This window comes from Moschus berezovskii, chromosome 12, assembly GCF_049115385.1.
Source record: "Moschus berezovskii isolate FMDL1 chromosome 12, NW_MosBer_1.0, whole genome shotgun sequence".
Lineage (NCBI taxonomy): Eukaryota > Metazoa > Chordata > Mammalia > Artiodactyla > Moschidae > Moschus > Moschus berezovskii.
Window position 1 is genome coordinate 69,967,511 of NC_142471.1, and position 16,402 is coordinate 69,983,912.

The following is a 16,402-nucleotide window of genomic DNA, read 5'->3' on the forward strand; positions in this document are numbered from 1 at the left end:
AGCCATCCTTGATGATCTCTATGCCTCAATGTATGGCACACAGCAGGAGATAAGTTGGAGAACGAATCAATACCTCATCTCTAGCCCCTGACTACACACTCACTTCATTTCATGGTTTGTTTCTCCCCACTCTGAATGGGCTTCCCTAGTGGCTCAGATGGTAAAGAATCTGCCTCCAATGCAACGACCCTAATTCGATCCCTGGGTCGGGAGGATCCCCTGTAGAAGGGAATAGTAATCCACTCCAGTATTCTTGCCTGGAGAATTCCATGGACAGAGGAGACTCCATGGGGTTCACAAAGAATCGGAAACGCGACTAACACATGCACTTTGAGAGCCTGCCTGTGATCAACACCCCACCACAGTCAGCAGCAAGATTCTGGTACCTTATGGCAGAGAGACAGAGAGGAAGCTAGGAGGTCACTGACCGAGCCTGTCCTCCGGGCTCTATGAGGTCATCCCACCACCACAGGGCCCTTGAGGAGAGACTGTTCTAGAAGTGGTTCTAAGGTGGGGAGGCCTGGATGGAACAGACGTCTGGGTGTTGAGGTGGGCCTTGAAGAGTTCCGCACCCACAATCCCCCTTAAATATGTCTTTGCCCTGCCAGGCCCAACTCAGCACAGCTGAGTCCAAGCCTTCGGCCATGGCAGGCTCTAACTTCACTCCTCAGGAAGTGAGCAATATCATCATCACCTCCTGTTCCCAACCCTGGCCTGTCCCTTAGCCTAGAATGTGGGTGTCTCCAATCCTGTTCTCTGTCCTGGTCTCTGGATCAGAGTTCCAAGCAAACCTGGCTCTGAATTCATCCAGGCGGTGAAGGGATGGCCTCATGGGGGCTGAGAGATCAGGGTATGGAGGGCAGGCCAGAATCTTCCTCCCAGATGCCACATCAGCACTGATAAAATATTCTGGCCCCAACAAAAGCAGAGGCCTTTTGAGTCCAAAGAGGGGAGTTTGTGTCAGCTGTGTAGTGAGACCTGGGACACAGGACCAGAGTGGAAATAGAAGAGTGGAATGAAGCCTTCATCGGGGAGGTACTACAGCAGGAGCCCTGGCTGCTCCCTCCCCTGGTGCAAAGCCCTGCTGAACAGGCTGGCTTCCTCTCTGTCCTCCAGGGAACAGTCAATTACAATCCCTATCTTAAGTCTTAAACTCAAAAGTCAGTCATAGAAGTTAGAAGTATATTGGAAATATAAATTGAGAAATAAATCCATTCTATAAGACCATATTAATTCTTCAAAAGGGATAATTTTGACTGTCACCCATCTCATTGGCATCTGGGAGGGACAGTTTTCAGTGACGTGGGACAGCTGCTATAACTAGGAATGTTTGGACTTTTTAAATATGAAGCAATAAAGTGAAAAAACAACGTCACTTAGGAACAATTTTAATAAAATAATGAAGGTCTTAGATGTGCTCAAATAAACTCTCAGTGAAACACAATGAAGTAATGCTGTTTAAGGGGAATGGTGAATAAGCTAAAACATTTGTGAACAGGGTAGACTAGTCTTTCAAACATCACAACTCTGCTGGCAAGGAGGTTTGGTGTTCACCAGCTCCGGTCTTGCTCCCGTTACCAAGGCCAGGGGACGCACCCCCGTCAGTGCAGTGCTCCTGATGCAGTATTATTTATTCCCAAGTGTGAAGAAGTTCATCTGGTTCTTGCCAAAGGGGTGCTGGATGAGGCAAGGGGAGGGGCTTCCCAGGGCTAGGTGGGGCCAGGAGGGGTGAGAGCCCCCTTATTTTGTTATCTTTACAGGCTGGTCAGAGTCTGCTTCAATGTGCTCAACCGTTTTCATTATATCCCCACCCCACTGTGCTAGGTACTTGGTAGATATACAGAAAACACCAGCTTAAACATGCAGAAGGGTCAAGACACTTGGCTGGTGGGCGAGACAGAGGCAAGGATGCCCCAGGTAGACAAGAAAGACTCAGGGGAAATGGACTTCTCCAATTCATCACCTCAAAATGAACTGGGCTAGGCAAACCCCTGCCCCCAGACAAGTGGAGGCTGGTGGAAGCCTCCTATGCTGGGCCTTCAGGACTCTGCACGGGCTTGAATTTTGGCCTCTCTTTTTAAGTCCCAGAGCGATCGATTTCACAGATTTCATTTAACTTGAGAAGGACGGGGGAGGAGGGGCAAGGAAAACTGCATTCTTCCCCTTCAAAGCCAAGAGTCCAAAGTAATACTTCTGGTGGTAACTGATCCCAGCCTGTTTGTGATTACAGCCCCTTGCTTGCTTTCTGGCAGAAGGGCCCTGGAACCCCACAGCACAGCTGATGGGGACAGACACCCTCACTCACTTGGATAATCTTGTCCTCGTCTGACATGACTGAAAGCGTGTTTCAGCCACTCTGCTTTCAGCAGTTCTCCAGGGCAACTCTTCAAAACATCACTTTATTTTAAAAGGGGAGGGGAGAAGCCACCCCTAACCCCTATCATGAAATTCCACAACATTAATCATATTCCTTCTGTTACCAACACCAGCCTGGAAAACACAGCAGCACCAGCTGCCTCATTGGCTGATGCAAATTAAAGGAGAGAGGGAGGCTCACGATTGGACAATCTTCCTCCTTTGCCTATCCCCTCCCTTTTATCAGTGGAGAACACACACACACACACACACACACACACAAACACACGCACACACACCCCTTTTGCTGTCATAGCACAGAAGTGGCTTAGCAAAGCTCAAGACTATTTCTCAGCTGTTCTTTCTCCGGAAATTTAATCTGTGGAGCATTTGGCCTCACAAAGCCCATTCCAAAGGTGTCCAGGAGCCCACGGGCCCTGTGATCATCATTACAAACCCAGGGATGTTTGTAGCCAATGACCCATTTGGCTGCTTGGAGAGCTGGCTGAAAGTTGCCAACATGGTCAGATTCCCCTTGCTTGCTCCCTCTAAGCTGAAACTGGCTTTTTTCTTTTTTTGGAGCCCCATGGCTTAGAGGGGATCTTAGGAGTCCTGGCACTATGGAGATGAAAGGCCTGCTTCCTGCCTGGCTTGGTAAAAGCGCAATGGTCATGGGGAACAGGGGAGCCTGATATCTGGAAAGCAGCCATGCCCACTATCTTCACTCCTAACCACAAGTAAGGAAAGGGGATGCTCAGGAGGAAGAGCAGCTTGCCTGAGATCACCTGGTTAGTGGGTGGCTCAACTTGGAACCTAGACTGACTGAGACTGACTTTTATACAAAGCTTGTCATTCCTCCCACGAGGGCACACGGCTGCTCTGCCCATTGAGATGACACCCTGAGCATGGTGCCAAGTGGCAACCCGCTGACCCAAAGCCTTGAGCAAGAAGCAGGTGGCTGGAATTGGCAGAAAGCCCCCCACCCCAGGCGCCAGGAGGTCACTTGGCCAGGCTGGGGGTGGGGGCGAGGGGGGAGGCCTGTGGCCAACACTGCAGTCACTGGTGCAGGGACAAGGTCCCAGGCTGTCCTGATTGCAGCAGCTCAACATTCTGCCTCAATCAAAAGATGGTGAGCCTGCTGAGCAGAGAGGAGGCTGGGGCTTTTGTGAGGGCGCTGGTTAGAAGTACAGAAAACAAATAAGAAAAGACAGAGTGTCCAGAAACACCAGGAGTGGAGGCCCGGCCAATCTCAACAGAGACCTCACCACCTTCCTGTGGGGAGGGAGGGACCTAAGGGATGGGGAAGGCAGCACTTCAGGCTGGAGCGGCGGCGATGGGGGCGGGGGGTATGGGGGGCACCAGGGAACACAGCCAGCCAGTGGGATAGCCCCACCTGGGTCCCGAGAAGCGGTGTTGCTGAAAGGGGGTGTTTGCCTTCATGCCAAGGCATCTGAAGATGACCTTGCTGGGGGGTGTTTGCCTTCACGCCGAGGCATCTGAAGATGACCTTGCTGCGGGGATGGCACCTTGTCTGAACAATGAGCCTGTCTGAGCACAGGTGGCTGGGGAAGATGCAAGGAAAGAGGCGCTCTCGGGCCTGCCGCTGCTCTCTGTGTCCTGGCTTCAGCTGTAGCACCAGGCCGAGGGGTCCAGGGCGGGGAGCTAAAGAGCCCGCTCACCTCCGCCTTCACCTGGGGACAGGCTGGGCCCCAGACCATGAGCGGGTGGGCGGTGAGGCCTCGAAGGTGCCGGGAGATGCCAGTGTGCCTCAGAGACAGCTACCTTGGCACCTGTGGTCCCTGGCCCGCGCGGCAGACCTCCATCCCCCCTCTGTCAAAGGGAGGTTTGGGGAGATGGTCAGAAATGTCTCCTGCGGCTTGTCTCCTTCTCCTGACATTTGAGGTCCTTGAGACCCTCAATACGTCCCCTCGGCCTGTTTATTACTCAGGGGACGTCTCCTCTCCGGCCCAGAGCCTGGCCAGATCCCCCTCGTCCGTGCCACCGCCATACCTTCAATTATGCCATTTACTCAGCTTAGAGCACTCTCCTCCTTCAGCTCCTTGTTTGCGGCCTACTTCCTCCAGCCGTGAGCACCCACCCCAGGCGCTGCCCATCTCTGAACCTGGAGCAGACCGCGCCCTACGGTCCCACCCTCCCACCCCCTCAGTAACACTGGCCCCAGGGGCACTGGGCACATGTGTGCACCTCACACACGGAGGTGTACTGTCAATACGATAGACCTGTTGCATCCAGGCCTTTACCCTGAGGGGAGAGAAAGGCCTAGAATACCGCCCATGGGGAAGACAGGGATGACTGCTTCTTGTCAATCGCTGCATCCAGTGCTGGGCACACAGTAGGTGCCCCGTGTGCTGAATGAGCACACCGCATCCTACGGATGCAGTCCTTGCATATACGAGGTCATTCAGACAGTGCTGAGACCACTGAGGGGAAGGAGGTGGGATGGAGCTCCTCACTGAGTCATGAGGGCTTGGGGAAGGGGCCAGGGTAGGTCTGTTTATTCTGACAAAGGGACGGCAGAGCAGGTTGGGGTCCTGACAAGCATGGCTCAGGCACAGTTCAGGCTGGTAAGTAGATCTCCAGGGACACCACAAGTGCCATTGACCCATCTACCCATCCAGTCCAGCCCCACCTCATGGACCTGGCTGAGCCAAATGCCAGAACACTCACAACTCTTCTGCAGGAAACCAGGCCAGCAAACATCCCTTCCCTTTCATATTCCCTCCGCCCCACGCCTTGGCCTTGCTCCTACCCCAGCTGGGGCTTCAGCGGGACTGACCTCTGCTCTCCTGCTCTCTGGGGCCTGGAGAATTCACACAGCAGAGAGCTCTGGGGCTTGGCTTTTCAAAGAAGTAAAATCCACAAGGAAGAGAAATGCAAACATCCAGATCTCCCAACCCTGGATAAACAGCACTGGATAACTAGTGTGGCAGCCTGGGCCCCACCTCCCAGCTATGCAGCCTCTGGGCAAGTCACTGACCCACTCTGGGCTTCAATTTCCACCTGAAAAGGAGCGGATGCCAACATCTGCCATTCTTCTTTCCAAGGTGTCATACAAACACAGGGTTTTATGTCTTATAAAACAAAAACTATTCTGATTCATACAGCGGTCACCTTGAAAAATGTCCCAAATCCACTACTAGCTGGCATAAGTGGACACTTGCTCCCCAGGAGGCCTTGACACCCCTGATCACCCCCTCTTCCCCAGATGAGTCTTCCCCAGAGAACAGACACACACGCTTTAGAGCACTTAGGATATCCCTTAAACACTAAGGTTCTGGGACACAGGGATCCAAGAGTGGCCCGTGGCAATGCCAACAGGCCAGACAGGAGAGAGGGCCCTGCAATCACAGCACACTGGCTCAGAGATCCACTCACAGTTCGCTCACTTCGGGCCAGTCCCTGGCAGACTCCTCCTCCGAGTCTGGCTTTCTCTCACCTCTCGCAATGCCATTTCCCCACCATCTAGTCCAATAGCAGCTCAGGCAGGCAGATGCATTTTAGCCTGAGGCTGAGAGGTACCTGACTGAGAAGGGAATGTGGAGCCAGGGCTGAGACAATTAAATGAAACCCCCCTCCTGAGAGCTCCACAAAGCATGTTCCAAACATGAAGTTGGGGGTTACACAAGCCAGAAGCTTCTTTCCACTTCCTGGCCTTTGACAGCTCAGCTCCCAGTGAACACTGGCTTCCACCAGGCTTCCCGACTGGGCTAACTGGATCACCCTGCTGTTCCTCCACAGTGAGGCCAGGGAGTCCAGGTCAGCACTGGGAACCCAGAGGATGAGATTACAGAATCTGAAAAGATGCTGACAGAGATGAGAGCGGCCAGTCAGGCAAACCTCACATCTACGGGGGAAGTGAAGTTGCTCAGGCGTGTCCGACTCTTTGTGACTCCATGGACTCTAGCCTACCAGGCTCCTCTGTCCGTGGGATTCTCTAGGCAAGAGACTGGAGTGGATTGCCGTTTCCTTCTTCAGGAGATCTTCCCAACCCAGGGGTCGAACCCGGGTCTCCCTCATTGCAGGCAGACGTTTTACCATCTGAGCCACCAGGGAAGCTCAACATCTACCAGAGTGATTACTAACAGCCCAACTGCAGGAAATAAACAGGCACTATGATAATGATTAATCAGAGAAAGGAGGTGATAGAGTATGGCTGGGAAAGGTCTCTCTGAAGAGCTGCTGGTGGAGCTGAGAATGCTTGGAGCTTGGAGAATGGAGGAAGAATTAGAAGCAAGGCACTTTGGGGGTAAGAACAAGGGGTAGCGATTTTTCAACCCAAATTCCCCGAGGTCCCTAACAAATTACATCCCAGAAAGTGCTACAGTGAAGTCTGTTTTAACTTAAGAATGCAGGAAACCTGCGGAGGGATCTTTTTCTTGCACTTCAGCAGGATTGTCACTTCTCCTGGGGACAAGGCCCAGTGTGAGAGTGTGTGCGTGCGTGTGTGTGTTGGGGGTGGACGGAGGGTCTCCAGTGTTGCCCGTTCCCCGGGCATCCAGGCCAGGATATGTCTGGGAAGCGGGGCTGGGGGGAGGGGTTGGAGTCACCCATTGGCCACACCACAAGACCCCCACCAGGTGAGTGGTGGTCACTACCCCTAGAACAGCATGCCCTGGCCTGCTACCACATGGCTTCTCCTCCTTCTCTGCCCTCACTCACTGCCTCTCCCCCAGAGTGCCTTGCTTCTAATTCTTCCTCCACTCTCTAAGCTCCAAGCATTCTCAGCTCCACCGGCACCTCTTCAGAGGGGCCTTTCCCAGCCACACTCTGATCACCTCCTTCCTCTGATTAATCATTATCATAGTGCCCATTTATTTCCTGTACTGCACTTGTCAAAATCTAGACTTATTTTCCTTTTTCACATGTGACTGTTTCTCTAACACATGTAAGCCCTGTAGGTGGGACTCTGTTGGCCTCTGTCAACTCTGAGCACCAGTCTGGAACTTAGTCAAGTAGTATGGACTCAGTGATGACTGATCACCTGAAGACTGGCCTTGTTGAGCTCTGGGAAGTGTGTGGTTCAACTGGTCCCTTGCTGTTTAAACCCAGAAAAGCAGCCTTTGAGATGCGGGTGAGAGGACTCAGTGCAATCTTGCTTTCTCCCCGCTCCACTCCCCCCAAAATGCGGGTAGCTAGGTGTTGCTGTGGGGCTGAGGCTGGGATGAGCTAGTGTCACTCTGGCACTTCAGCTGGGTTTCCAAGGTCACCACAGATCCACATCTTTTGTTCAGAAATGTTTATTCAAGGAAAGGCTGTGGGACATGATTGGTCCATAGAGCCAATGTGAGGTCAGGGTGACTGGCCACTCCACTTGCCCAACGTGAACAGATGGAGGTGAGACAGGGAACGCCCAGGGGCCCACTGCCCCACCCAGCCACCTGGCAGCTGGCTGGCAGCTCTTAGTGCTGGCAAGCCCCTGGATGCCTCCCTGACAACAGCCAGTGTAGATCTAGCTCGAAGGATTTATTTCCAGTCCCCCAGTCCTGGACACACCTTCCCCCACCATCTGCCTTCCTACAGCTGGGACTGCTTGCTTCAAATACTTCTATTCTCAGGCCCCTCTTCTGCTCACCTCTTTTCCATGGCCCCACTCTGCCTCCCCACCTGCTGCTGCCTACCTTCTGCCTTCTTCATCAAGCCTTACCTCCTGGGGCAACTGTACACCTGCCTTCCCATCTTAGCCCCAACGGGCTCTGCCTTCCACTTGGCACTCCACTCACGTGGCTCAAGAATCCCTTCCCCTCTCTCTTATCTATTCCATCTCCTATCTATCCCCACTTTTTCCAAGGCCCAGCTCAATGCCTCCAACTCCTCAAGGCAGCCTTTCCCAACTATGCTAGACCCCGCCCCCAGCACATCAGCTTTGTACATGCCACAGAGCCAATGAGTGACAGCCAGCATGGGGTATCACAGGTGGGCCTGTCCTCTCCCCAGCCTTTGCATGAAGCCCCTGATCCCACAAGGTCTACTCCTTTGTCACCAAAGGGACTCTGACTCCAACTCTTCCTGACACACAGATGGGGCCAAGAACAGCTGCCAAGCCAAGGCTCCAGGGGGACAACTCAGGTCTCCAGCTGCCATGCCCCATAGCAAGCTCCCTCTGACATACCCACCTCAAAACCATCAGGGCTGAGAGAATCCTCAGAAACCATGAAGTGCAACCTGTTTTCTAGCCAGGTGGGAAACTGATGCCACAACTGACTAGCTGTGTGTTCCAAGGTCAGCTGGTGGCTGAGCTGCCCCAGTCCAGCCGTCTTAATGTCAAGTAGTGGTGGTGGTTTAGTTGTTAAGTTGTGTCCTACTCTTGCAACCCCATAGACTGTAACCCATCAGGCTCTTCCCAGACAAGAATTCTGGAGTAGGTTGTCATTCTCTTCTTCAGGGGATCTTCTTGACTGGGGTATCGAACCTGCGTCTCCTTCACTGCAGGAGAAGTCTTTACTGCTGAGTCACCAGGGACTGAGCCACCAACAACTATCATGTACTGAGCACTTAATTCCTCTTGAACAAGCACATACTAACCTCACAGTTATGGGTACAATTAGCACCATTTTGCAGGCAAGGAGACTGAAGTTTACTTAGAGCATTCAAATAACTTCCCAGGCTCACCACTGCTGCTGCTAAGTTGCTTCAGTCGTGTCCAACCCCATAGACGGCAGCCGAATAGGCTCTGCCGTCCCTGGGATTCTCCAGGCAAGAACACTGGAGTGGGTTGCCATTTCCTTCTCCAATGTGTGAAGGTGAAAAGTGAAAGTGAAGTCGCTCAGTCAAGTTTGACTAGTAGTGACCCCATGGACTGCAGCCCACCAGACTCCTCTGTCCATGTGGTTTTCTAGGCAAGAGTACTGGAGAGGCTTGCCATTGTCTTCTCCGAGGCTCACCACTAGTAAGTACTAAATCAAGAACCAAATCAAGATTAAAACTAGGCTTATATAAGTTGAACCCATACTTTACATTGCTAGGCTATCGTGCAATCTTATTCTCAGAACCATCTCCAGCCAGGGTGACTAAAGCTGGGCTAAGGGGCCCAAAATTGGATTAGAATGCTCACTTCTGTTCCTGACTTATGCTCGATGGCCCCTTTCCTTCCAGCCAGCTTCATGAAGTGGGCAACAACTGCCCCCCAGAGACAGCCTTGGAGCAGCATGGACTTTGGAATCGCTGATCAGGCTGACATAGCAGGAACATACATGTGTTGTACTTAGGAAGAGAAGCATGTCAGAGATCAAGGCTTTCTGTCAGCTGGGACAGGACCTCATGGGGACCAGTTGCCACAACCAAATATGGCTCACTCACCAGAACCAGACTCTTAAAAGTCTGTTGCACAGTTAAGAGTGTTAGTTCACTTATCTGTAATGCAGACTGCAAGAAACTTGTTCTTCTAGAAACAGCCTATCCTATCTTTATTTGGACATCTTTTCAAGAGCAGATTGGCAATATGAATTACTAATCAGCTGGCTCCTTAGTAAGCACAGTGTCTAACTAAAAGACACAGAGGATATGTAGGAGAAGTCCATTTAAGACATCAGAAAATCTGCAGAAGTAGCCTAGTCTCACAATACAGTCCACTCATTAAGTACCCAGCATGCTCACATCAGTTAGAGTTTAAACTCCATAAAGGCAGGAACTGTATGGGTATGCACGTAATCAGCATGGGGCCTGGGACACAAGAGGTATTCAAGAACTGTGAAATGAATAAGTGAAGAGTATATACAGTGTATGTCTCACTTACAAAAAGCCTATGTAGAAACCAGTTATAACAAGTGTTCATGAAGAAATATCTAAGGAACAGAACAGGTACATCTTCGGTGTTAAGAAGATTCCAACTCACAAAATATATGGCTGAAGAATGCATCATTTTTGACAACAAAAAATAATCATTAGGACATATAAATCTGAGAGGAAAGCTTATTAGTTTGTCTTATTGATAAAGATATTTGTCAAATAATAAATGATTACATTTCATGGGAGAAAAAAAACCAACCATGTAATATGTATCACTGTGCTCTTATACTCAGGAGGAAATGGATTCCTGCTTAAATCACACAGTTAGGGTAGCATTAGATCTTAAAGCTAACATTCAGACTCCTGGTTCTTTGCTCTCTCTACTACACACAGCCATTAAATAAGTAAAATAGATGCAGCCAACATGTTTTCAGATAACTTACCTCCCTATATCTCTTTTCTTTAAAACATGTACTCCAAGCCACTGATGAAGAGGTTGGAAAGGCAGCCATGTTTATACCCTATGACATTTCTCCTGGACACAGCTGATTGGCCCAGAGTTGGGCACCTGATCCAAAGTCTGCCAATCCATTGGCTGGCCAGGAACCAATCAGATTCAAGCTTCAAAGTTTGAACCTGTAGAACCAGAGACCATCCTCAGTTGATGTCTATTATCTTGACTGAAAAATCTGGTCCTGACAAGCCAACATCAGGTGACTGGACCACTGTTATGAGTGAACAGGAAGAGAAGGAAGCCTGCTCTGCAGTTAGGAGATCACAGCTGGGCTTTAAATCCACCTGGTACCCAAGAGAGGGAGAAGGGTAGCTGCTTTGTCTCCTGCCAGCTTTCTGGTTCCCAGTCCTTGTGAGGCTGGGGTGTTCTTCCCATCCTTGGGTTCTGGTGAGATTTTCCCGAATCCTTGCAGTAAACTCTTGAGTAAGTCTGAGTGGGTGTCTGTCCTTTGCTCACTACTCAATTGGGACTAACGCATTGACTTTGGAGGGGACTGAAGATTCTCAAACTCCCCAAGGCTTAGTTTTCTCACCTATACAATTTCTTACCTGTATGGACCAGGAGCTCAAAATTTCTTGCCAATACAATACTTTTACCTTGGTCCTATAGCTACGTGCCTCCAAGGAAGTATTGTATAATATCTCCCAGGGTTATCACACTAGTGCCAGGAAAGAAGCAAAGACTCAGAGTAAGAAAGCTGGATCAAGAAAAAAAAATGAGCATCTGCTGACTCATATCCCCACATCCCCTGGCTGGCTCCTAGTCCTGAGAGAAGGAAACCATCCTGGAAAGTTGGAGGCAGCTTTGCTTAACACAGAAATCAGAGCAACTGCTATCAAGATTCTGCCAGAAGTCAGACCAGATTTTGCCTGCTGGAAGGTAAAGCCAATGTGGTCTTTGAGGTGTAAGAATGTCCTACAAAGGCAGCATCTCAGGCACTGTTGTTTAAGTCAAGGGTGGAGGGCTTTTCAAGGATAAGACAAAAATGGCTGGCAAATCTAACAAAACTGCTGTGTCTTTCTGCTATATTTGTCCCTGTAGATCAATGGAGAAAGAGAGTCCTTTTCTGGCTGGGCCCCAGACCCACTGTTTAATCAAAAAATTTTCCCTGAAACCACTCAAGTCCCACCACTGTAAGCGTCTTTGATATCTATCCACTTTCATTCCCAAGAATATGCTTGTCCTTGGTGTTGAGAATTCACCACCCTTCTCAGATCCTCTTCAGTTCAGTTCAGTTCAGTCGCTCAGTCGTGTCCGACTCTTTGAGACCCCATGAATCACAGCATGCCAAGCCTCCCTGTCCATCACCAACTCCCGGAGTTCACTCAAACTCATGTCCATCGAGTCGGTGATGCCATGCAGCCATCTCATTCTCTGTCGTCCCCTTCTCCTCCCGCCCCCAATCCTTCCCAGCATCAGAGTCTTTTCCAGTGAGTCAACTCGTCGCATGAGGTGGCCTTGCTGCTGCTGCTGCTGCTAAGTCACTTCAGTAGTGTCCGACTCGGTATGACCCCATAGACGGCAGCCCACCAGGCTGCCCCGTCCCTGGGATTCTCCAGGCAAGAACACTGGAGTGGGTTGCCATTTCCTTCTCCAATGTGTGAAAGTGAAAAGTGAAAGTGAAGTCGCTCAGTCGCGTCCGACTCTTCGCGACCCCATGGACTGCAGCCTACCAGGCTCCTCCGTCCATGGGATTTTCTAGGCAAGAGTACTGGAGTGGCTTGCCATTGCCTTAGCTGTGGCTTATCCCCAGGCTCCAACGGACAATTAACAAGAATTCCCACTACCAATGAGCACCATGCTGGAATGAGGCACACAGAGCCATCCTCCTGCAACAATGTTCCAGGGAGCCTTGTCATCATCTCAGCCAGGCCATGTCTGTCCTTGACCTGCAGCATCGCCAACTCAGTGACGATCCCTCCCAGGATCAGCCCATTCTCACCCTCCACCCACTTCCTCTGGAGAAGAGAGAGATCTCAGCTGTTGGGACTTTAGGAAAATGACTTAACCTCTTAACCTGTTACTTCAGACACAAAGTGCTTAAAGCGCCTTCTACCACACAGGGTTGTTCCATGATTCCAGTAAGATGATGCATGTGAAGTGCATGGCCTGAACCTGTGGTTCACTGTTTACCGACTCTGAATTGCCTTCCAGACACTTCTCTCTTTAGATGAATGAGATTATTGAGGATGGCCACAACCACACATCCAAAATCCCCTGGAGGCTGTGGTCCCTTCCAGAGGGTTCTGACGAGTGAGCAGAGACAGAGGTGGCTGGGTCCCTCTACGGACACCCTATTCAAAGAGCTTTCAGCCAAGTAAGAAGGGGATACAGGAAGAGTCCTGGCTCCCAGAGGGCAAGGCCAGCCCCCAGGGGGCAGGGTGGTGCTAAGTGGAGCTGCTGCCCCAACAATTTGAGTGGAAATGCCTCAGGACGCCCACCAGTCCTAAGGTCAAAGGCGTCACAATTGACTCTTTGTCCCGGAGTTCAAAAGCCTCACTCACCACTCCTTCCAAAGCCAGTTTGCAGGATGCACGTCTCCCCTCCCCCACCGTCCGTCAGCCGCCCAGCTCCTTGAACTGGGGAACCACTCTCCCAGGGATCTGCAGTTGGCCCTCTTCCTGTCTCCTCTTCAGCCGCTCAGTTTCTCCGGGTTAGGCTGGCTTTACACTGCAGGAGGTCTCCTTGTTTCAGATGGCAACAGACAGTGTGGGTTCGTGTGCTGGACACAGCACTCCAAGGTCCTTGCATTCACCACGGGGAGAGACATGAAGTCCAGGCACGTGGGAAGGCCATGTTCAGGGAGGCTCTGTCTACCTGACACCCAGGGCCCTGTGGCATCTCCCAGCCATGAAGCGGGCTTGGGGAGGTCATCTGCTCCAGGCCCTGTTTCCGAGCACCCACGAGACTGTCTCCATTCCACAGAAGGGGCAGCAGAGGCCCAGAGGGAGGAAGGAACCTAAAGTTACCCAGCAGGTGGGTGGTGGGCAGAATCCTGCTTCTAGGGATGGCAGCTCCCTCAGAGGGTCAGAGTGCCGACTGGGCTGCTCTGGGGAGTCAGGCTGCCTGAGCACCTCAGACAGCCATCGGGGACCCCTCGGCAGAGGAGGACCTTACAGCTCCAGGTTTGCTGCAGAAGCCCCACTTTCTCAAGGTGCTCCCTCCTCCACTCCCAGGCAGGGTACTGGATGTGGGGTGACAGGGCAAAGGGAACCAAGGAGTCTGATAACAGGCTGACTACCTTTAGTAGGGGGGGAGGTCTCCTCTGTAGCCATCCTGGCCAGCGGTTGGTACCCAAGGACATGGGAGCTCACTGCTCCCCATATAGACATAGAGCTGCTCTGGTTATATGAGGCAAGAGGGTCCCTAAGCCAGAAATCTACTTCTGAGCAGCCCCAACTTTATATGGAAAAGCCAACACACCTTCCTTTGGACCACGCCCCCAAACTAACATGTCTCTACCTCCTCAGTGGGTGTCTCCAATCCCACCAGTAGAGAGCCCTTTCTCTGGGTCTTGAGGTACTTAGGGTTCCAGAGCCAGGCCCCTCAGACATGCAGCTTCTGTGGGGGCAGGGAGGTGGGGCTGGTACTGTGACAAAGGCCGAAAGCCACACCATGCACGAAGGGGACCAGTGTGGGCACCTGGGGTGAAGGGCCCCGGCCTTACCCTGGGGACAGTTGGGTGGGGACAACGGCTGCCAACCACGGTGGTGATGACCCCAGACACAATGGCAGAGCCTGACCTCTTGGAGGGGAACAAGCTCTGAAGACTCCACACAGGGAGGGCCATGAGTCAGGTCTATGTTGGCATCACAGCCCTGTTCTTAGCACAGTCCCCGAGCCTCCTGCAGCAGGAGCCTAACCTCACCTCCCCCAGGAGGCCTGCTGGGATTTCCTCAGTATCTTTACTGCTACTTCACTACTTGCTGCCCTTAGGCACATGAACCAGGGGCCCAAGAACATTCCTGTTCTGTTTTTGACTTCAGGTGTCTCACTTCCCCTCAGTTTTTCTGTGCCTCAGTTTTCCTCTCTATAGAGTGGGCACAGACGTCCTTTGGTGGGTCTTCCTGTCAGAGCTTAAAACACTGGGAGAATAGAGTGGAACAGGAAAAGAAGAGCAGGCCCCTCCTCTCTGGGAGTGTCCTCCAAACACAACTCAGAGAGGCTCCAACACAAGCACGGCGCGGGGGCCTTCCCCCACAGCAAACCGAAACCAAAACCGAACACCCCAGGAACCAACTCAAGCGCCAGCAGGTCACCAGCAAACTGACATGGGAGTCCTGGGCCAGAGTTCACCCCGGGCCCTGCAGGGGGTCACACGGGCCTGTACCTCAGACTGACGGACTCAGGCCCTCCTCACTCCCCCTGAGAGACTCCTGCTGCTCAGGCCCACTCGGCAAGAACCCGGGAACCGGCAGCGCCCCCGACAGCCAATCTGCCTGGCCCAGACAGGACAAAGCCTCAGTTCCCAATGACAGGGCAGCTGCTGTGGGACCCTCCCTGGCCCCAGGACCTGACTTCATCCCCCTGTCTGGGCCCTCTTCCCAGCTCAGCAGGGGGCAGTCAGCTCACCGCCCAGACACCAGCCAACCTCCACAGGCCTGGCCTTTCCTCAGACAACCCGCCTGAGGGCCCTGGACCCCACAGTGACGTCATGGCCTGCCTGTCCCACCAGCCAGCCAGGTTCTTCCACCCCTGCCTCGTTCCCAGCCCGGAATATGGCCCCAAGGGAGAAGATGCTGCAGGATGCCCCCGGGCTGGGCACTACCTACCCCTGGGCCTTGGAGGGCACAGGGTCCCTGCACACGGGCTGGACCGTGGTGCCCATGCCACCACCCTGGCCTTGCATTAACACAAGCCAGCTAATTACCCCGAGCGCTGGAGAAATTCTTCCACCACCAGGCAAGCTGCTGGCCTGCAGCCCAAACCAACAGGGGAAACTTCAGCCTCCTCGGCCCTCTCCCCGCCAGATGGAAATACCGTATAGCTGCAGAGGTGGGGGAGGAGGAGGGGAACAAAAACCAGCCGGGCTCCTGGTCTCAGGGCCGGCCAGCCAGCCGGGCACTCACCGCTCTCGTTCTTCTCGATGACATCCACCACCTCCCCGGCCTGGAGGCTCAGCTCCGAGTTCTCCTGCTTCTTATAGTTGGACACCACCACGTACTGTTCCAGGATCATGGGTTCGGCGTTGGTGTCGGCACCTGGCGAGGGCAGAAAGCACGCGGTGAGCCAGCGGCCGGCCATGGCCCCGCGGCCGGGGCGCCCCCTGTCCATCGGCCTCGGGGGAGGCTGCTCGGTCGCCAGCGCCGCTCGGAGAGGCTGCCCGCAGCCAGGGCTTGCAGCTCGCTGGGCCCCAAGGACAGGCCATATAGCAGGGCCCCACACCGGCCCGCTGCACCGCGGGGACCGGGGGACATGGGGAGCCAGGGGGCAGGGGCGGGGAGTGGGAAGCGACAGGCAGAGATGAGACAGAGGCGGAGGGGGCTCAGAGGGAAAAGGCCCGTGGCTGCGATGAACTAGTCACGGTCCAGCACAAGGCAGAGGGAGTCGGAGGAGAGGCCCGGGGTGGACGTGGTCTCTCCAGACCCCTCGGCCACAGGGGTGCGAGGGGAGGGCCGCGGGCGGGCAGGCCGGCAGCCCATGGGGGCTGATTCTGGAGTAGAGGAAAGAGGGAAGGCCGGGCGAGGGGAAGGGCTCGGGGCCTCTCCCCAACCCCTGTAAACCCAGAGAAAGAGTCAGCAGTCCTCCCCTCGGGAGGGAGAGCGAGAGAGCGGGAGAGGACGGCTC

General features: G+C 53.1%; 1 protein-coding gene across 4 annotated transcripts in view; it reads right to left on the reverse strand.

Annotated features, from left to right (window-relative positions):
• The window catches only part of SH3PXD2A (SH3 and PX domains 2A), a 249,549-nt gene that overhangs the window by 43,213 nt on the left and 189,934 nt on the right, over nt 1-16,402 (reverse strand). For all 4 annotated transcript variants that reach the window (XM_055424728.2, XM_055424729.2, XM_055424727.2 and 1 more), the window contains one exon: nt 15,685-15,816. In XM_055424728.2, the coding sequence (XP_055280703.2) occupies nt 15,685-15,816 (132 nt within the window). The remainder of the gene's footprint in view (nt 1-15,684; nt 15,817-16,402) is intronic.